Source organism: Diadema antillarum, unplaced genomic scaffold (genome assembly GCF_040938485.1).
Source record: "Diadema antillarum isolate AM-2024a unplaced genomic scaffold, OU_Dant_1.0 seq00000063_RagTag, whole genome shotgun sequence".
Lineage (NCBI taxonomy): Eukaryota > Metazoa > Echinodermata > Echinoidea > Diadematoida > Diadematidae > Diadema > Diadema antillarum.
Genome location: NW_027271166.1, coordinates 1120359 through 1143198, shown reverse-complemented (window position 1 = coordinate 1143198; position 22840 = coordinate 1120359). Strand labels below are relative to the sequence as shown.

Here is a 22840-nt window from a genome sequence, read left to right as displayed (position 1 = left end):
ATGGGAATTTGTTTTTTCCCCGACATTATTGATGAGATTTCTGACAATATCTCCGGTAATTCCCCAGGGAATCTGAAGGAAGCTCTGTATTGAACAGTACTGAGCAATGGCAATTATATGATGGATCATGTATAGCAGATGTTGGGCAATTCAGATTCACAGCTGTTACAATGAAGGATTAGGCTTCTCGTAGTCTTGCATCAAGACTTGTGAATTCTAATTTCTGAAATGTCATTGACCAACCATAGTAACACAAAGTGGTTCTGATAAAAAGTGGGACCAATTTTTCATTAGGACATCTTTAGTTTTGGATATCTCAGCCATTTCAAAACCAAATCTGATCAAATAATCGCTTTTTCTAAATTTCATTTTAGATGGTTTCTAATTACTAGTAGGACTATCTTGCAAAAAGTTAAAACCAGAATCCACATCTCAGGCAGAACTATACCATCCCTTCAAGAAATATATTATCATGTGAATGCACCTGGCCCAGGTTTGCTGCAAATGCACAGAGGATGAAGATAAAACCTGATTTGATTTGGGGCACAAGTGGTCACTAAACTTTGGCAAAAACAAAAAGAAAAGAAAAATATAGATGAATCGCAATTTTGAGTTGTTATTTTGCCTAGTAAAGTCCTTTGGCAGTATGATTTTGAAGGGCAGGTAGAACTGAATTGCTTGATGTCTTTTACCCAAAATGGCTGAGATGGAAGGTTATAAAGATCATAAGCCAATATTGTCTGGTTTCATGATGTCTTTGTCATGTTATAACTTCAGCTGGGGTTGTCCATTGGTAATAGTATCTGATATTAAAGAAGATTAGAAATTGATACAACATAAGTTGCCTGAAATTGCAGGAAATAAAGATCATAAAAAATCAAAGGCCACCAAAATTTGTAAAAATACACTTTCTGTCCGTTAATTCTGCTAACTTGGTCTAAGAAGAAGGTTATTTGATTTGATGGGAATACAGTACATAAATTGGAAAATATTTCCTTCATGTGCAGCGAAGGCTAGAAGTCAATCCTTGGTCAGTGGTCAAGATCATTGCACTTCTTCAAAATTTTAATGAAAGACCATAATTGCAACTGAAGAAATTGCATGAAAAGTGGCAGAGGCATTCCATTTGACTGTCTATTCGTCAAATATATGTAGCTTATGTCCACTATTAAAAGTGCATATATCTGGAATGGAGACTACACCAACATGTACACTGCGCTCAAAGATGAATCGTTGGCCACTGCTAGGTAAGCTTGCGTGCTTGATGAATTGTTGTGATTGCTTCTACCGTGTTACCAGTAGGACCTTGGGTATGTAATGCGATCAGCCTGCTTCGGAAAGTCTGCAATTTCCTAGGGAATCTTTTTAAGTTGCAAAGCTAGGTTGGCAGATCAAAGCTTATCTGTTGCGAAGAGAGAGGGGGAGGGGTAACGGATGTAGCGTGTGTCACTGGGGCTAGCTTCAGGGTACCCATTTTGTTCTCGTGTTAATCTAGGAGCTTCAGATTGGAAATTGAGCCATTCTCTCATATAGATAAGATACATTGGGGGAAGGAGGGGGGCAGGAGAGGAGTTTAGAAAGAAGAAGAGATAGAGAGAGAGGAAGATTGTAGAGAGATGAGATTGAAAGAACGAGGGAAAAAAAGTATTTTCTTCCAGGCTTGTTGATGATTGAATATCTTAGGATTGGCAGTGCCTTTCCCCCATTTCAGTTGATAAGTGATAGAATGTGTTTGAACTACCAGTTAATTGTACAGTTCATATTTCATTGCACAAAATTAGCATGGTAGGCATCCCATCCGTATCATTTTAAACAAAAACAAGAAAAACATTCTATCATATAGAGGAGACAAATAATTTTTATTTTTTTTTTACTAAAATAGAATTGACAAAGATATGTCTATTGCTGCAGTCAGACTGGCAAGAGATTGCGAAGGTTAAGATGGCAAAGCATATGTTCATTCTGGCAGTCAAACTTTTGATCGAGAAGTTTGGGTCATTAGGGCACATGTGAGAGGAAGAAGAAAGAGTACACAATCTGATGGTTGGTAATTGTAACGTAACAGTGAACACGTACATCACAATGGCTGCGAGCTTCGGCAACACAGCCAGCAAACAACTAGATGGCGGACTCATCACGCGACAAACTTTGCGAAGTTTTAGTTTCTAGTATTCAAAATGGCAAATGATCAAGAAGTTTGGTGGGGGTGGAGAAAATATCCCCACACAGTTTGTATAGGAAATATTGCGGGAAGTTTCCCTGAGAAGTTTCAAGGAGCTTGCGGCCACACAGGCTAAATGTTGGATCTTGAACTTCTCAATCTTTTGCCAGTGTGTCCGCAGCTATTTATAACTCTGTTCTTGCCACTAGCAACCTGTGTGGTTGTCAGATATGGCAGCACTAGTGGATGACATTTTGAACACTACTTCAGGTATCAAAAGTTTCTTCCTTCCTTGTTCAGTCTTTGCATGTATGGAAGACAAAAAAAAAAGAAAGAAAGAAGAAGAAGAAGACAGAGTCTTCACCTCAGCTACCTCAAACTCCTAGAAATAGATGCTACAAGAATCAAATAATATTGCCCCCAAGCTCAAACACTGTTTTAGGTACCGGTACGGCTATTTTAGAAGTTAATATTTTATGACTGTAAACTATTATTTTGTCATTCTTTGTTTAACTCTTAGACTGGGATTATGATTTCCTGGAAAACTTCCAGCCCATAGTACACTTTACATTCTAGTGGCAAGTGATTTGGTGCTCAAAGCAAAACTTGTGACTTAAGACTATAATTCAAATCCAGATTCTATTCCTGGTAATGATGTTAATTTCTCGAGTTCTTCCCCGTTCTCTTCCTGTTGTTGTTTTCTTTTCTTTTTTTTGGGGGGGGGGGGGGTGAGGGATAGGGTTTTTCTTGGTGTTAATTAGAATTTAATGAATTATCAGACAATCTTTGTAGATATCCGAGAATGTGAGATGGGTGTCCGGGAAGTTAAGTAAACTGAAACCGAAGTGTTGAATGTTCAATGTGGAAAGCGATGTTTTAGTATAAGCATCTAGAGATGTCCATGCATTAATGCTTCTGTCTTATTTTCTCCAAGAACTTAGGCAACAGGGTTAGGGTTGTAATATCTAGAGTTTTTTAGGTTAAAGGGGAAGTCCGGACGATTATCAGCCGTTTCGTGTGTAAAGAACAATATTTCATGAGCCTATTACCCTTTTCCCGACGAGAAAAGACCATCAGATACATTTACTATGATTTTTTTTTTAAAATAAGGTAATTCTTCATGTTCGAATCCGTCGCGAGCTGCCCTTCGTACTATCTGTCCCAGGATGCATTGCGCGTGACGTATCGGGCGCAGTTTCCTCAGCTGAGAGCACCGCGAGCGAAGCCCAGCTACGCATCGATCTCCCATTGCACTGCTGACTGCGGGCGGTATCTGCATGCCTGCATAGGTGTGCCTTGTCGGCGCTACTGCAGGAGACCGTACACCGATTTAGGAGTGCTGTTGCCAAACGCTGTATTCCTTTATTCAAATAATCTTCGTTATATATCTATATAAAATCTTCAAAGATTAATGTAAAATAGTTGCAATGCTATAACATTTTCGTTTAAATTGAAATATGTATGTATTATAATACTGCCATACTTATTAGTGTCCACCCCATCACTTACAATGCATTAGCTGTTGTCGGGCTGTGCAGGCATACATTTACGTCTGCTGCTGCCAAGTGCTATCACAATCCGCGATCGTTTTTTCGACTTCTGAGTGTGAACAATCTGAAATCAGTCTGTCAATGTCAGAATTATTGCCTCTTTTGTTGTCCAAGACTGTTGAAAAGTGTGTCTGACGGTGATAAAATACGACAGTATACATGTAACTTGAACCGAGGAAGAAACGCCAGCGCCAGCTTGGTACCGCCGCCGCGCCGCGCCGGTAACTACGACCAGCAGCCCAATACACACAGCGTAATCGGGCTGCGTGTTGTAGCATTCAGGATCATGTAAAGGTAGTATCGTGGATAGATATCAATTTAAAATCGAAATATTTCTTCAAATTCTTCAAAAAGTATTGACAACACCCTAACACTTGACGCATCGGTATTTTTTTAATGAAGCAATAGATCATGCCGCGTGCATCCGCTGTGTGGTCAGAGACTGTTGAGCGGTACGCTACTACCGCTTGCTTGGCCCGTATCACCGTTGCTCAAGCAGGGCTCCCCCGAGCCAGCTGACGCTCCAAGCGAAAAGCAATGTGAGGATGAAACGTCACGCTGTCACGTGATCTTTCTCGCCGGCGTACAGAAATCGAACGGTTACGATTCAAAATTAGTGATGCTAAAAAATCGATTGTGGCGAGTTGGGAGGGTCTTTTTCAATGAAACTTAGTCATTATGGTCCTTTATTTATGTAGATTTTGGTTAATTTTTTTCAAAATCGTCCAGACTTCTCCTTTAAGTTTGAGGTGGGGATTAGGATTAGGGTAAGGGTCATGTTTGTGGGTATAGAATTGTGTATGTTTGGCTTTTAATGGTGTGCAGATATTTCATGAGACCAATTGCTGTAGGAGCAAATGTCATGGAACCAGTGATGTTATGTTGCTAAGTACTTCCGGAAATACTGTATATGTCCATGATAAATGTTCTTTTAGTATTTGAATCATTGATTGATTCATTGATTGGTCATGTGATTGGTCATTTGGTTGATAGATTACCTGTCATACTTTATCAATGCACATCATGAGGTTTTGTTGTGATCAAGGTTCATGTCATTAGGTGAGCAAAACAGCATGCAGAGAGATTAAATCAGTGAATTGCTTAGTTCCTGAATTATGAGCAGGGTTTGTGGATGAGTGGAATGTGCAGAAATCATGGTGAACAAATTAATGAGTCATGGTTACCTTACTCAAGTTTGACTAATGACTGTTATGAAACCATTGACTTATTCATCATATGATGATATGTCATTCAGTTAGTTATTGAGCTTTTTTTCTATTTTTTTTCTACAGTTCTATGTAGCAACACAGCATTGAAATTAAGAAAATGAGCAGAGAAACAAATTGACCTGCCCTGTGTCTCAGATGCTTTGAGTTCCCCGCCCCCAGTTTCTACTCCCCTTCCCCTATTTCTTAGCCTACAGTGTGTATTGGAAAGACTTTGTCTGAAATCAACCCCCTCCTTCTCTGCACCCACTTTACATACCCTACTTGTCCTTTCCCCACCCCACCCCTATGAATGTAGCTTGAAGAAGATTCTGGCAAACTGGGCATTATTTCGTGTGAACTTTGTGCCAGTATTAAATGTACAATACGAGCCCAGTAATTCTCGCATTAATCTGAGTGGCTGTATTGGGAATTGTGTGGGAAGATTGTCTTCCCTCTATGCCATAATTTGCAGTGATGCATTATGGGTGAAGGATTCGTGCCGGGGTGCAAGTCGTAACTCAACTGGTCATTGCTCATCTGGGATTGCCAAAGTGTTTTATTGTCTTCTCTTTTTTTTCTTTGCATTCGTAATAATGCAAATAGCATTCTAAATGCATAATGCAGCATCCAGCTAACACACTTGTGGGTATGTGGGACTGTGTAGGATGATGACCGAAGATAGAAACAAAACAAAAACTGCACTGGGTAGGTATTTGGATCATGATGAATGCATGTTGACTGTGAAATTGTGCGAGCTGCATTTAAGTGTTAAGAGATTCCCCATAGCAATGGTGATTGTGCTTGAAGCACTGATGAAGAATTCCAGAGCTGCTGCAATGGAGGAATAGAAAGCGATTGCGGCATGGAAATCTGAATTGAAGACAGATTCAAGAACTTTGCAACGCAGGATTTGAATTTCTGATCTGTGTGCTAGCCAGAGGGAGTTGCAATGAATTATGTACGAAGCTAAAGAATTCTTAGAAATCGTGAAAGAAATTTGAGGAATTTAAGGGAAAATTGCTGTGAAACTTTACAATTGTACTACCCGGTTATCTAGTCATGTCCTGTACTGTACGTGGTGACATTTTTGTGGGGTTAATTTTTCGCGTAAGTGCCTCAAAATTTGCAGGTGCTTGAATTCGGACTACACAATTGTCAACCCATTCAAAATGCTCAGAGAAAATTATGAAGATATTTTTGCGGGTTTTAGAATTCGCACTGACCAGAAGAAGTGTGATATCATACCGGTACGCGAAAACTAATGTTCAGCGGAAATTTCTGTGTTTACTGTATCTTGATTCTGTTGAGATCTTTACCTCTATGGAATATTAGGTGTTACAGAATAGTGTAGAGCAGTTGAGAGTAGAGTCCTAGATTTTCCTTGTACATGTATAGAGCTGTCCTTCTCCATCCATGTTAAAACAATCAAGGTATCATCAGATCTATAGATTTAGTCACCGCTTTCGCACACTTTCATTTTGCGCTTGACATTTATGTTTGTGTCTGTCCTCAAATATTAACTCCTGTCATTGTTTGTAGTTACTAAAAACATATGGGTGTTTGAGCAATGCTGTATTAAAGTGGTGTGGGAGATTCGGTCAGCATCAAGCTATTGACCTGTACCGGCGCTTGTATTGTGATCACAGATTTGGAGTTCCCCACTGCCGTGCACGTGGAGTAAAGGAGTGTTCTGTTGGTTCTCACAGGCATTTCACTTAACCTCGATCACAGAGGAGTGCAGGAAACTAATTGCTTTTGGACCGCCATTAAACTTTTTCTCGGGGGGCTTGCGGGCGAAAATTTCCCAAGACGGTTGATATCAGCCCGGAGGGAGATCAATGCCAGGCTTCCTTCTCTCTCGGTGAGAGAAAATATAGAGAAAAGCCAAGTTTTGAGATTCTCCAAAGTCAATATTAATGGAATCCTGCGGACATGCTATCTCTCTTCCGTTTTTTTATCCCTTTTTTTTTTCAATGCGGCAGAGAGGAGGAGTTGTTTGCGGATGCTTTCAAGGTGGATGTTTTTGCTTTTCAGGATGCATTTGGTTTTAACTGAATACACACCGCAGAAAGGTGAAGAAATTTGATAGTAATGTAGGAAATGTTTTTCTGACTTCATGAGTTGACTATGAGGCAGTCAACCTGTATTGTGAAAAAGCACACTCAGTCATCCCAGTGATTTAGCCGGCGATGTTTTACAGAAAGGATTTTCCCAACTTAATGATGGCTTTTCGACTTAATCTCGTGATTTTTCTGACTGAACGTAAGAAATGCCAAAGAGGTTGTATTATAACCATCCCACACATGGACTAAGTTATTTGATCCATTGCATAAATATATAAGAGAAATGAGAATTTTGCTCATCTATATATCCAATTGGCATTTCAATGCAAGTGACTATGCTGATACGCAGAGTTGCCAAGTCTCACTGATTCTGCATTAGGCTTCCTGAAAACTTCAATGTCTCTCCATTATCTAGATTTATAAAAGAATATGACAATTTCCCTGATTCAGAAATCATACTTCTGCCCCAATAAGATGATTTTAAAATGGCAAGTATATATTCTCCGATTGCTCTTTCGAAAATCCCTGTTTTTGATGGGTGAATGTTGGTAGCCCTGGCCTGTATCCTTAAGACCATTAAGATGACCTTATGAAGGTCACAAAGAATGACAACCTTTCACGAGCCGTGTCTTCATCAGACCCAAGTTCAAACTATCGGGCTATTTTGGGGTTTGGGAAAATAGCCCAAAACTAGTATTATGAATGGGCATTGTCATTAGCTCGAAAACAGCCCACTTGGATAATTAGTCCAAAGTTGATGCATGCATATTTTGCATCATTACTCGGCTCAGCTCAGTGCGAGGTTTGAAAATGGTTTCCCCCAGCATTATGGGATCAAGAAAATTTTGGGGCTGATGAAGACGTGACCCAAATAGCACGCCATTTCACGAACTAGACCGAGATTTTAAGGGGATATTTTCCTGATCAAATAGCACACTATTTGTGTCTTCTTTGCACAAATAGCAGGTTAATTAGACATTAGACTAATTTTGCTATTTTGAAACTTTTGTCTGATGAAAACAGGCCTAACTTCAAACTGTTGACACATGCCTAACACCTCTGAAGTTTAAATGCGCGCTTGAGAGAATCACATGAAAAATCCCTCCTGCTTTTGCGGTATTTCCTCTCTCAGTACGTCAGAGTTTCTTTTCAGTAAACATACTTTGAGTCATTGATACTGATTTAAAATTAAGGCACATGAGTCTGAAGATACATCATTGTGTTGGCAGAAATGCAAACTTCTACATATTTTGAAGTATTTTGTACTTTTTGTCTCGCCCACCGGAGGTGAAGGCGAGACTAAGGGATCCAAATGGTGTCCGTCCGTCGTCCGTCCGTCGTCCGTCACAAATGTTAAAGTTTACCTGCAAGACTCTCTTATGATGCATAACTTGGCAACTGTTACAGCAATGGCAGCCACACTTGGGTGATAGAAGCACTAGGGGTATCTTCATGTTATGGTGTTGTTGGAGGTCATGTGATGATGTCAAAGGTCATTTGAGGTCATATATTAAAGAGTATGTGCAAGACTCTCTTTTCTATGTTAAAGTTTACCTGCAAGACTCTCTTTTGACAAATAACTTCACATAAGTTGCTTTGATTACAACCTAACTTGGGTCATAGATGCACTGGGGGTACCTTCATGTTATGGTGCCGTTGGAGGTCACAGGATAAGGTCAAAGGTCATTTGAGGTCATCATACGTTAAAGTTTACCTGCAAGACTCTCTTATCACACGTAACTCAGCACATGTTGCTACAATGGTAATCAAACTTGGGTGATGGTAGATGTCTCTTGGGAAGTTGAAGGTAACCACCAAGTCAAAGTTACAGACAGGGGTCAACGAACTTTTAGGGCCCAATGTTAAGTTTTTAGGGCGCATTTCGTTTATGGCTCATAACTTTTGATCCCTATGTCCGTTTGTGACCAAACTTGGACGGTAGATGTCCCTTGGGGAGTTAAAGGTCATCAAAAGGTCAAAGGTCACAGAAAGGGGTCAACAAATTTTTAGGGCCCAATGTTAAGTTTTTATGGCGCGTTTCGATTATGGCTCATTACTTTTGATCCCTTTGTCCGTTTGTGACCAAACTTGGATGGTAAATGTCCCTTAGGGTGTTGAAGGTCACCACAAGGTCAAAGGTCATAAGCAGGTCAATTAACTTCTGGGAGTTATAAAGAATATTAATTCCTTGTACGCGAATGGGCGAGACACAATTTGGCGATTGCCTTGTTTTTTTGCCAAAAGTATTGCAGTTTTTTTGGAAATTACTGTTTTTTTTCCAAACTGTATTACTGCACATCGTATATGTATGTTTATCGTGCAGGTAAGGCAAAATTACTGTTTTCCCTACAAAGTATTCCTTTTCAGCCAACAGAATAGTCCAGATTCTGGCCAATTTTTGTTGTTGTATACATCCCCACCACGCACGGCATGCCCTTACCCACACAAATTGCGCCAGCCCCATAGACCGCGATATTCCCACTGATCTGTCCGCCCATCTGCCTAGCAATCTTGATGGTGTAGCTTACGCCCTCACCGCCAGCAATATGATATATCCGTAACATAACACGAATCATTTAGAAAACAGTCCAGGGACCGGACTACCCAAAGAATAGCACAGTGCTGCTTATACAGGGTTGGCATCCTTGTGCTGTAGATTAATTTCAAACAATGGCAGTGTTTTCAGCCAATATCAGGTAGAGTCTATCTTTATGAGGTATATCTATGGAATCAGAGTTTGATCTAATATTTAAAAAAAATACAAAGAAAGGGACACAGAAAAAAATGTAAATGATATTGGCCACGACATGATTCTGATAAAGGATGCCTTTGCTGTGATAATAAACATCACAGCATTATGAAATTGTGTCGTCTGTATAGTAGCTACACAGAAATTGAGTTGCTTGATTGGTCTTCATGTGTACGTGTAGGTGTATGTGTGTGGGTGTGTGATGTAAGTATCAATGAATAACCCTGGGGTAATGATCGTGAGTTCTCTTATCAGCCCTCGTCTGCAGGTGGCCTTACAAAGAAAGCGTTAGGGTGGTGGAGTAGGTTTTTTAGCTCACCTGAGCTGATGGGCTCAAGTGAGCTTTTGTGGTCACTCACCGTCAGGTGTCCATTTGCACTGGGTGTTGCACAGCTACTTAAATCATCTGTCCTCTATCATGTGTAAACTTTTTCACATTTGCATCTTCTTTAAAGGGATGGTATAGTTCTAGTTGAGATGGGGCGTCAAGTTTCCAAAACTTTTTTTTTTTTTTTTTTTTTTGGTGAGATAATGAGAAACCTCTTTTATATGAAATATGAATATGCACTCCTTATTGGTTCTTCACACTAGATTTCTATTGGGACCAATGCTCATTAACCCTGCTTTTAAGTAGGTACCATCATATTTCTCAAGAAATTTTTTACTTGAATTTAAATGCTGATATATTGACTACTATGCTGAATGTTAATAAAATTTCATCGTACATCCAAGCTGGATATCATGTATCATTCTATTTTGTTACACAAATGCCATGATAGGAGAAATACATGAATAAATTGAAATTGAAATTGAAATCCTCACTAAGTTTCTTTCATTGACATGAAATCACTGTAGTATGGCAATATCTCACAATAATTCAGTTTCAATTTCATGTTCAATTCATGTTCATATTTCTCAATAAAAAATGCATAAAATATATAACAAAATGTGATGACCAGACAGGCATGGGGGATTGTACAATAGTTACTGAAATATTGACCACTATCACTGTGTCTTGAAAGCAGGTTAAAGTTAAACTTAGAAATTCTGTATGTTGCTTATTTTGGATTTGATTTTCATGAACCTTCTGTTGTTGTTTATTTGACTCCACTCTCTCATCTAACAAAGTCACTTTGATTTGGCAGTGGCATGGTGCTATGATATATACTCTCTCATGCCCCCCCCCCCTCCCTCCTCACTTGCAGCTATTGTTATACATGGATACATGGATGAAGTGATTATTTGATGGAATTCAATCCTTTGGTTCTTATTTTAGCCTTTTCCAGCTAAATTCTCACTTCTGGCCTTCTTGGGAATTCACATCCTAGGTGTATCATTCAATTATAATTGAACTCTCCCAAACAATGAACAAACAAACAAAGGCATCTGTGTGTATGTGTGTGTGTGTGTGTGTGTGTTTGTATTTGTCTGTCTGTGTGTCTGTGTGTCTGTCTGTCTCTTTGTCTGTCAAAGTCATGGAGTTTTTGAAGCATTGATGTAGAATAGTCTTGGAAATTGACGAAGTCACAATAATAGATCACAATAAGCAAAACAACAAAATTGGTTTGAAGGAGAGCTGTGTGTTCATATTTCTTTTTATTTCTTTGTATGGTATCATCCATGTATGTATCTTAAGAGTTTTACCTCACTCACTTTAAAGCCTGTTCAATGACTTTTGCTCACGTACAAATGTTGAAAGTAGTATCTGATCAGTTTGCGATAGTCCTTCTACTACATACGTGTGTGGGTCTGCAGAGATGGAGGCAGATAAATCTGATGTTCCTGACCATGCAGTTGATACGAAAATTCAAGTGCCCAGATCAAAAAAAGATCTGTGAAGTACCAGCCCACCTACTCTCCTGAAAGTACGAGTACATGAGGATTCTTAACTTTGATATTAACAGAAAAAAAACCCAAAGGATCTTTGAAGTACCAGCCCACATACTCTCGCGAAAGAATGAATATGGGAGGATTTTCTCATTTGATGTATTAACAAAAATCTTTATCGCTGATTGGTTTAACCCTGACAGTAGTTTTCTTTGGGTCTCCCGGACATTTTTTTAAAATTTTTACCATTGAAAAAATTAGATGGCAGAAAAAACAGATAAATGGATGAATAAATTAAATAGGTGGATAGATAGATATAAAGCGAGGTAGGACCCAAAGATAGGAGTGAAAGAAGAAAAGAGGTGATGATAATGAGAAAAGTAAGATAGACAGACAGTAAAAAAGAATACTACTTTGTTGAAAAGTTTGGACTTGTTTGAACTACGATTTTATGAGTTATGGCATGAATTGCTTGTCAAGTCCATGAGAGTCCATTATTTAAAAAAAAGGACAACAAACACAACTTTTGCTTCCTTGCCATGGTGCAACCTGTGTATTAAAGGTATCCCCAAAAGATTTCATTTAAGTGAGAAACACAAGTACATCTTTTGATCTAATATCACTGGAAACTAGACAGATTTATTAATGGAGAGAAAATCCCACAACACTACTCGAGATTAAAATCCTTGGGACTTAGCTTACTTCTTGAATTTTTTTTTTTTTTTTTTTTTGCTGATGGTATCTCCAAGAAGAACTGTCTTTATTGATCTAATGCTCTCACTGGCACAGCTCTTAACATCAATCTAGTTTATGGATTTCACCATTGTGAAATAAATGAAATTCTTTTTTTTTTGTTTCTCTAAATTTCCTTTATTCCCCCCTTTCATGTCCGCTACCCCTCCTGCCTCTGACCTTCAACCTGGTTAGCATCCCCCTACTCCCCCCTCCCCACGCCTCTTCATCAAGATGCATCCATCTAACCACCAATTGAGTCCCAATGATCCACTTCAAAGGCCATTAAGCCCGGAGACGCTTCTCCTCCGCTGACCCATCTCCCTCCTCCGAAAGCCTACTCACAGATTCTATCAGGGCTGAGGCTAAGTGCTAATGAAGGACTATTTAGTCGCATTTGGCGAATTACAAGCCGCGACTCGAGTGCCGGGTAGGTGTTGGCGCTGACTTGCACTGTGCTGGGCAATTAGCGCTGCTCTAGCCAGCAAAACAAATGGGAGAGGCCGAGTTTTTGTGATGATGAGTGTTGTTTGTCCCCGCCGAACGAGTTCGAGCAGGGGACTATGAAACGGGCTCAGTACGTGTGTGTGTCCGTGTGTCCGTCCGTCCGTGTATCCGTGTGTCCGTGTGTCCATCCGTGTGTGCGTCCGTGTGTGATCAAAATCTTCAAATTGCTACTTCTCTGTCATTTATGAGCCAATTTTAATTCTGTTTGCTTTATATGATAGCACTACATGGGAGCTTTGAAACTTCTTCACAGAATTTCAGTCGTGACCTTTGACCTTGACCTTTGACCTATATTGTACATTTTGCTACAAAATGCTACTCCTTCGCCATTTCTAACCCGATTTCGATTCCGTTTGCTTTATGTGATGGCACTAGGTGAGGGCTTCAAAACTTGTACACAGAATTTTGACCTTTGACTTCTTTGACCTTTGACCTTGATTTTTGACCTGTATTGTACATTTTGCTACAAAATGCTACTCCTTCGCCATTTCTTACCCGATTTCGATTCCGTTTGCTTTATGTGATGGCACTAGGTGAGGGCTTCAAAACTTCTACACAGAATTTTGACCTTTGACTTCTTTGACCTTTGACCTTGATTTTTGACCTGTATTGTACATTTTGCTACAAAATGCTACTCCTTCGCCATTTCTTACCCGATTTCGATTCTGTTTGCTTTATGTGATGGCACTAGGTGAGGGCTTCAAAACTTCTGCACAGAATTTTGACCTTTGACTTCTTTGACCTTTGACCTTAATTTTTGACCTACATTTTTTGTACATTTTGCTACAAAATGCTACTCCTTCGCCATTTCTTACCCGATTTTGATTCCGTTTGCTTTATGTGATGGCACTAGGTGAGTGCTTCAAAACTTCAACACAGAATTTTGACCTTTGACTTCTTTGACCTTTGACCTTGATTTTTGACCTATATTGTACATTTTGCTACAAAATGCTACTTCCGGCGGGGACATGTATTATGCACCGCGTAATTTCTACTTTTCCTTGTTTGATTTGATCTTGGTATATGCTGGCCTCTTAAAGGTACACATGTAAACTTTTTGGTTTTTATTATCACACCAGAAATGGCCACTATATTAAAGGGATTGTATAGTTTTGGTTTAGACCTTACTCCAAGTTTCTATCATTTTTTTTTTTTTTTAGCTAATGACTTATGAAATATGAAAGAGTGTGTAATTCCAATAGAGATTCAGAATTGATCTATTGAAAATTGGTTTGAAATGGCTTATATAAATCCAAATCAGAGCAATCCTAGGAAAAGGTGTGACCCACCTTTTATTAGGATTGCCCTGTTTTACTTTGTTTTTGGATGTTTCAGCTATTCCAAAACTGATTTTCATCTAATAAACTTTGAATTTCTTTGAGGATGGTATGCTCTGTATCATTTTATAAGTGCTTTCTTGGTATCTCACAAAAAAGTTAAAAGCCCAATCCTCATCTCCACCAATACTATACCATCCCTTTAGAGCTTTGTATGTGTGTGTTTGTTTATTTTGTTTATTTTTTGTGTGGGTGCTTTCTAATTGAGAAGATCTTACAATTTGTATTTTAGATTAAAGGTCAACTTTCTCATAGCTTCAAACATTATATAGATGATGACTGGCGGGGGAGGGAACATACCGAATGTTCCACCCGAAGGGTTTGAAATGCTATTGAGGGAGGTTAAAGTCCTGAGACAAAGTGGACTGACTTGTAACCTCCCGAAATAGCATTTCAAACCCTGAGGGTGGAACATTCGGTATATGTTCCCGACAACAAAGTCATCATCTGTTGTATTATATGGGTTAGTCAAATCACACTTTCGTACACATTACAATAATCGGTTATCTGCTTTTTCACATTGTATGGAATAGGCAAATTTATCCTATCGATTGCGTGAAAAATATGATCGTTCAATCGTTTGGTATCGTTTGTCATTTGTTACGTGAAAATGTTTTCCCATTACAAAAATGTTCTGCCCATTGGCGAACATAACCAATGTGCCTCCATCACGTGACTGTGTTTAGCCAATCACTAACCGGTATTTGACTAACCCATTTAGTATAATTCAATGTTTTATCCTCCATTGTATTGAATGTGGTCACATTGTATTTGTTTCCTTTTTGTAGATATCAATACCTTGGCTTAGACAGATAATTTCTCTTGCTCTTCATTGAATAGATTTATTAAAGCAATTAGAAAAAAAGTGCTCTTTTGTATTGATTCTCTCTTACATGAAAGGATCATTTCCCACCATCATGCACAAGAAGTGCCCCAAACAACACAAGACATGGTGACTAACAGCACTTTAGTAGACTCTTGTTAAACTTCAAAGCCCCTTTACACATGTAGCTCAGTGGTAGCAGTCCCACGTATTCCATCTCTGTTGCAGAGACTCCAACCCCAATCACCTTCTGATCTGGAGATTCTCCTGCCCGAAACCCCTAGCAAACGGGAGACTCCAAGTTCATGTGTGCAAAGTGCAAAGTTCCTAGGGTTCTAGATGTTCTCTGGTGCTATCTAAGGCTTATTTTTTCAACATACAATAGGAATAAGTAAGAAATCCTTTCCACCGGGATACACAGAGCCAGGGCGGGAGAAATCAAATCGCAAGCGGGAGAACGGGAGATTTTGCAAAAATGGGCTTTCGGTGGGAGATCTCCCATCGAAAATGGGAGAGTTGGAGTCTCTGCTGTTGTTGTTTTTTGTGTGTGTGTATGTGCATGGATTAAACATATCCAGTGTTGATTTGTTGCACTTCAAAGTTGAGCATGGCTTTAATTCAGAATTCATGAGGCAGGGTCATGTCTTGTGTGTGAATAACAGGCACAGATTTGTTTGGAGGTAGATTTCCATTTGAACACTTTATGTCAAGCTGGAATGGAATGAAATTGTCATGGACACTATCCTAGCTGACATGTCAGGATCTCGTTTCGGTTCATGCTTAATTTCAGGCCATTTTGAAAGGACACTTTTCAAGTAGTACTGGAAAACCAGAAACATTCTCAGCATGAAACTTTCGTGAGCTGTAGCCAACGGTCTTTTTCGTGATACACTTGTATATGAAAGTTTTGTGAATTGTCACTTGCGTTCAGTGCATTGTGTAGACAAAAGTATTAATGTGCATTTTACGGGTGCGCGTCACGAGACCCACAATTCATACAGCCCACGAGTCATACAGCTCACAAGTCATACAGCCCATGAGTCACTGAGTATACAGCTCACGAGTCATACAGCCCATTAGTTTGACACTAAGCTAACAAGGTCCACGAGGCCTACACATTAAGCCCCGTGTTGTATCTGTCGAACTCATGGGCTGTTTTTACCTAGTGTCGAACTCATGGGCTTTATTTGCCTAGTGTCGAACTCATGGGCTGTATGACTCGTGAGCTGTATGACTCATGGACCTGTTTTCAATGTGGAACTCGTGGGCTGTATAACTCGTGGGTATCGGTCTAGTGGGATGACCCCCATTTTACATGTACTTGTGTGAATCTCGGCTCCTCATGTAATTCGAGAAAGTTTCTGGTTTTAAAGTATTTTTTTGTTTTTCTCCTGTTACTGAGCATTCAGGAATCTTTCTAATTACACTTACAGCATCATTCCATCCTCCCCTTGTTCTTTTCCTCTCCCCCCCCAACTCTTTTCTCGTTTAGGCCTTTGAACTCCACCTCGGCGACAATGACCGGGTCAAACTCCTCGTCCTGTTCTGCGGCGAGGAAGACCCAAACCTGGTGAAAGCTGCGGCCGGAACTCTGGCGATACTCTCCTCGCACGAAGAAATCTGCGGCAAAATACTGAAAGTGAGTACTGTGGAGAATGGATCAGAGTGAGTTGCACTTGTCCATGTGTTCAATGCACTGTTCATTTCATATATATCTACAGCTGCTTGTTTATGATGTATAATGTTTGTGTGTATGTTGCACACTCTCAACAAAGGATGTGCATGTCTTGAATTTTTTTTTTTAAAATATCAAACTTTTTTTTTTTCTTGTAGGGTATGAAATAATGTGTATTTCAAATCTATTGATCTATGCTGTTGCAATAATGTTTGATTAAAGGGACTGTACAGTACTGGTTGAGGTGGGGATTCATGTTTTTAACATTCCTAAGTGAGATAATGAGAAACCTCTTATGAAACATGAAAGAGCATGTAATTTTAAGAAGGATTCAATGTTTATTTGATGAAAATTGGTTTACAAATGGCTTAGATATCCCAAAAAGTGGTAATGATAAAAGGCGACAGGCCACACCTTTTATTAGGATCTCTTTGTTTCACCTTGATTTTGGATATCTCAGCCATTTCAAAACCGATTTTCATCAAATGAACTTTTGATACCCCTGTAATAAAATTGCATGCTCTTTGACATCTCATAGAGTGGTTTCTGAATATCTCGCAAAAAGTTAAAAGCTAATTCCTCAGCTCAACCAGAACTGTACACATCCTTTAAGCTTTGTAGCATCTTTTTAAAGCAATGTATATGATGCATGAATGTTTTCACATTTGTTTGAAGAGAAAAAAAGAATTAAGCAGAGTGAAAATATTTGATGATTATTTGATTCACATAAATGCAAAGACAGTAGCCACAGCTTTGTTGAGAAGACTCAAAAGTGTGACCTTAGTCCCAGTTACAGGAGGCTGTAAATGGATCAAGTCATTTGTATTCAACATGAAGTTCAATATATGGGGCTTACACATCACTCCGTAGCTTGCATATGCATAATTACTAACAAGCCCCGACTGCATAATCGGTACCTTTAAAAATGCATTCGTCAGAGGATGAATTGTAGTGCTAGTCACTGAAATGTTTGATTTTGTGTGATAAACACGTAGCACAGATTTATTGTCACGAAAGTGAGCAACAGTATATTTTCACAGGGGCTTTCATACAACTTCATACACATAGTATACTTGATGGATAAAATGTTAGATAATACTCATTGCTGCTTTTATGGTCACATATTCATTGCGTTTTCTTTGTTTATTATCATATAAAAAATTTTAAGTTTGTAATAAATCAATATACGTAATTAAAGAAATGTGTCTGGTTCAACCAATGTCGTGTCGCCTTCAAACAGTAAAGATACTTCGCCCGACCAGACGCTATTAGTACGCTGTGCGAATACAGCCAGCGACTGGGCTGTGTATAGTTAAAAGATACTAGTATGTTTTTACATGGCACCATGATACTGGTGTGTCTAAAGCTGCGTTCCCTTTTTCTGGACTCTAGATTCAACAAGTATTCCTTAATCACCAAACACTTCACTACAATATATTTTGGTATGCGGAGAGTGAATCCTTAGTCATGCATATAATTCGTCAATGTCGGCTTATGTACATGTAGGTGGAGGTTCTAAATATCTTACTAAATTGACATCATGCTTACACTTATTTGTTGTCAGACTCTTAAATCCCCTTGTCTTTGCACAGTATCCTCAAGGGCTAAAGTTGCCAGTAAAAAAAAAAAGGCAAATATTTTTTTTTTTCAACCCTCCCCTTCAAATCAGAACAGCAATTTGCAAAGGGTTTTAGAGGCGTATTGCCGTGTGCCTTATTTTTCTTTAGTATCCGATCACTGATTTTCTGGGACATGCATGATTTGATTGCAATGAAAAAAGCTACAATTCTACACTTGAAAGGAATGAAAGATATGCTGCCCCCTAAGCCCTTCAAAAGATTGTGTGTTGGGTATTAGAAGAGTCACGAGACACTTGTAAGTCTATGTGATTATTGCAACATGAAATGCCAAGTAAGTCACGTGTTCTGAACACTTTTGAAGAGCAAAGATGCTCATCTATTTCCTGGTTGATTGGTAGTTTTAGGCTGTCTAGAAACAGAAGAAGTGACTGCTGTATCCCAAGCATGTTTGGACATAACAAGGAAGGCTTTACTTTGGTGTATAAACTGCACTCTATCTGCCTGTATCTTCCGATTGTTTGACTTGTCATTGTGAACGCAACACAAATCAGAGCTCCCCAGTGCACAGCGATCAGCTTTGGATCCCTGCCCGTGTTACGCTGTTTACCTGGACAGAGGATTTACAACCTTGAACCCGTGCTAGGGTTACTGATGAATTTCTGATTGGGTTACCTACATTGCCCCATCAATCAGTCCCGATGTCATGCATTCATTCTCACTCCCCGGGATGAGGGAGTGTCCGATTTTAGAAACCAGACCGTGGCTTCATTAAAACAACGGCCGCCACTTCGCTAGGGTTTCGCGGAATGTCCGTGGCCGGGATGGATTCAATTAGATCGTTGGAAGTTAAAACTAATCCGTGGGGAATCAAGTTGAAGAGGACGCAAGTGAGAAAGATGAGTTTTGTTGAGGAATTGGAGATTAGAGCATATTGGCTGTAGTGGTTAGTGGTATTGAATTATTGATAGACAGGGGACAGATACAGGTGAAAAGTGGAAGGAGGTTGATGATGGCGGCGTGCAAATTTCAAATCTTGCTTTTGATTGTGACGGGAGGTTTAATCACTTCTGTAGATCTATCAACATTGCTTCAACTCAAACTGATGAAATGAGAAAAGTAGTAGGAAATTACCTCCCCCGCCCCCCCCCCCCTTTTGGACCTATGTATTGAACTCTATTGTTTGTGTAATGATTGTGGGGAAATGCTGTGTCTTAACCTATTCCATACTGAATTACACTGAAATCCCTATCAGACTTAATACACAGACTACCAGGTTCCCGTAGGCAACAGGTTAAATGTGACAGCTGAAGTGAAAATAGTAGGAATCTTTTTGTCGTTGTTGTCATCAGGAGCAATTAGGATGTTGATATTGTGACATTTTTCTTGTTTTTTCCCTTTTTTTATCAATGTAAATTATGACAGGTCATTTTGTGATAGTGAAAGCAAACATAATTGGTAATTCTGAATGTACATTGAATGTTAGCTGGCATTCTATTCACTTATAATGTTAAGTACATCACGAAAGCTTACCCTGTGTGTGTGATGTATGGGGGGATTAATAGAATCTTCTGGGATGGTTTTACACACTTTATCCATCACAAGTAGATATGAAGTTAGATTAGACCAGCTGTGTGCAAACATTCACCAGGAAACTTTATCGTCCTCAAAGTGAGTGTTTTGCATTTTCCTCTGCAGGCACTGATACATGTGCCGCTAATCAGATCGAAACTTGAGCCCCCTAGCTCGGGGTGACTTAATAGTCCAGTCATTCCCAAGTGTGGAGTTGCCTGAGGAGAGAGTGTAAACTCCATGTTTACCTTCCCTGGGACCTCAGAGGCTTTCAGATTGCTGTTGGCACTGTGTACAAACAGCTTGCCAATCAAGATGACAAAGTTAATGGCTCATGAGGGATTATGGCTTCTGGGGGGTCTAACTTGCTCATGATTTCAGATTATATGAACACTTTATCACATGCATATATTGCTTTCAAAACTCTTCTTCCTCTTTTTGTCAATTGTGTCTCGTGCTTCAGTTGCCAAATGTTCAGTTCATGCGATTTTTCTCATTTCCTTCTTCATGACAAATAAAACCGAAGAGCTTTTCACTCAACCACAAAATGTTCCAAATAAAAAGAAGTAAAAAAAAACCACCCCAACAACAACAGAAGAAGCATACACAGCAGAATGAAAACATTGACATGAATACTTGTAAAGGAGTGATCAGGTACCGGTACCTCCATGTAGTACCGACGAGTGTGAAAAATGATATGAACCACCATATTGAGGTAATGTGTGTATTAAAGGAAGACCAGCTTTCAGTTAAGGCTCCCTTGAATTTGCATAGTTTGTTGGTTTGTTTGTTTCATTTCAATCTGAGAAGATGGCTGCATATTCAGTTGCACTAACTGGTCTTCCATCGGGCCTAGTTGGATGTGAGGTGGGACCACTTCACCGGATTTAACACCCTGCTCTTTGCGATGAATAAATGAAGCGGGACCTTTTGCCTGCATGAGTTGTGACTCTCTCACACACAGAAATTCCATTTTATGTCCTATCCGAGGGACAGAGTGTTTGCATCTTTACTACAGGGGACTCACTGTATGATTGCACACATTATTGATCAGCAAAACTCAGTAATCGAACCCATGTCATTGGATTTGGAGGCAGACATGTTACCGAGTGAACCAAATCATTGCCCAGTATGAAATTAAATTGACTATGACTCTCAATCAGTGATTCATGAAATGGCCTGTGGATGTTGCTTTGAGGGCTAATGAGATTTTTAGCATCATGGTTGTAAAAGTTGTCAAAAAGACCTCCACCTACCTGCATGTATACCTACACCTCCTTGCATATATATACGCACACACACATAGGCACACATACACACTAACCTACATCCTCAAGCAAATGCAACCAACCAACCCTTTGTCTTCATAGTCTACTGTTATAGACCGATTCGGGTTCGTTGAGGGCAGCAGACATTTCATGGCACTGGGCGCAGCCATAGTGGGTGTCTGATCAGACCCCCCCTGCTCTCCCCCACCCCGGGCAACATGTTTATCACGCACTTGTAACAAAGGTTCGCGCACTAAGCAAGCATTCGCGCACTCAGTACGAGATGCCCATTGGCTAAAGCAGTTTTTCATTCTGCGCGCGTGCTAGTGTAGGGAGAGGGGTGGGGAGTGGGAAGGGGGGGGGGGTCGGCTAAGACACCCACTATGGCTGCGCCCATGCCAAAAATACACATAGCGCGTCACAGAATCGGTCTATAGAGAGGAATAAGCTTTCAAAAAGAACTGATTTTTCTTTCAGATAGGAGGACAAAGATACAATCTGCTGCATTTCAAACCTGTGTGAAAAAAAGCTACAAAAATGAGTTTGTGTTTGGACTCTTTTTATGTGGCTGCTAAAAAATCCCTGTACTGCTTATGATGAAGTTACCATTGCAACCAATGGATTATGCCCCCTCCAAAGGAGCCGACAATGTAGATTAAGTGCCTAAGCTTGCTCAAGGGCACAACTCCTGCTGCCAGAGGACTTGAACCGCAGACCTCACTACTGAGAGTCTGTGCTCTTTTCCATTGAACCACAATGGCTCAGTAATAAACTCATTCTTAGAGAATGACATGTTTGTATCAGCTTTGCTATATAAATGCATTTTTTATCACCTGTCACACTTTTAATCTCATTCTAAATCCCGGAAATGCAGGTGAAAGCCTGGCTTGAGATCATGCAGGTTCTCTGCGTCTCGCCGGACAAGGACATTCAGCTGCGAGGCATGCACATCCTGGCCAGCATCGTCGAGAGTAGCAAGGAGAACGCGGAGAAGGTCGTGGAAACAAATCTCTTGGAGGTGCTGATGGCGCTGTCAAAGGGAGGGTCGGAGGTCGACCCCAGGGTCAAGGCGAGGGCCGATGAAGCCCTGGACCAGGCCCGGGAACACAAGCTCATCCAGAAGGCGTAGAGTTGGATCAGGACCTCGGAGCCGGACTCCAGTGATTCTAGGATGGCCTGGGACCTGTGGGCAATAATGGAACCTTGTTTGGAATGATAGCCTACAATCGTAACACCATTGATTTTTACTCGTATTCTCATATTGAAAAGACACTGTATCCCTATGGTTTAGTACCGTAATAATGATCATGACATATCAGTGATAATTGAAGGATCATATACCATGTCACGTACTTGTTATTTCAAGAGGACTTATTTCATTGCATAACTGTGTTGCCAATTGCAGAACCGGTATTAAATAAATTTAGCGATTAAAAGGTCTTTAAAGATTCTGCCACTGTAACAGTGAATTCTATATGAATATCAAAGGTGTCAAATGAAAGGGAATATTTAAAGGGGAATTTCTTCCAAATATACGTCATGTGGATTGAGTGAATGCAACAAAATTAGTAGAACATATCAGTGAAAGTTCAAGAAAAATTGGATAATCCATTCAAAAGTTATGAATTTTCAAAGTTTTCAGTGCCACTACGGCTGGATGAGAATGCTACAACAGTTGGTGATGTCATTGGAGAGCAATGAAATAAGGAAACTATAAAGAGAATTTTGCAAAATTTCATTTTTCTACCATAATGAAAGAGCAATTGACTTACCTATCATAATGAAAGCAGG

General features: G+C 39.8%; 1 protein-coding gene across 1 annotated transcript in view; it reads left to right on the top strand.

Annotated features, from left to right (window-relative positions):
- The window catches only part of LOC139725879 (protein unc-45 homolog B-like), a 46787-nt gene extending 24421 nt beyond the window's left edge, over window positions 1–22366 (top strand). Inside the window, exons 15-16 of the mRNA XM_071636956.1 lie at window positions 16450–16596; window positions 21924–22366. Of these exons, the coding sequence (XP_071493057.1) occupies window positions 16450–16596; window positions 21924–22178 (402 nt within the window). The 3' untranslated portion in view covers window positions 22179–22366. The remainder of the gene's footprint in view (window positions 1–16449; window positions 16597–21923) is intronic.
- The last annotated feature ends 474 nt before the right edge of the window (window positions 22367–22840 follow it).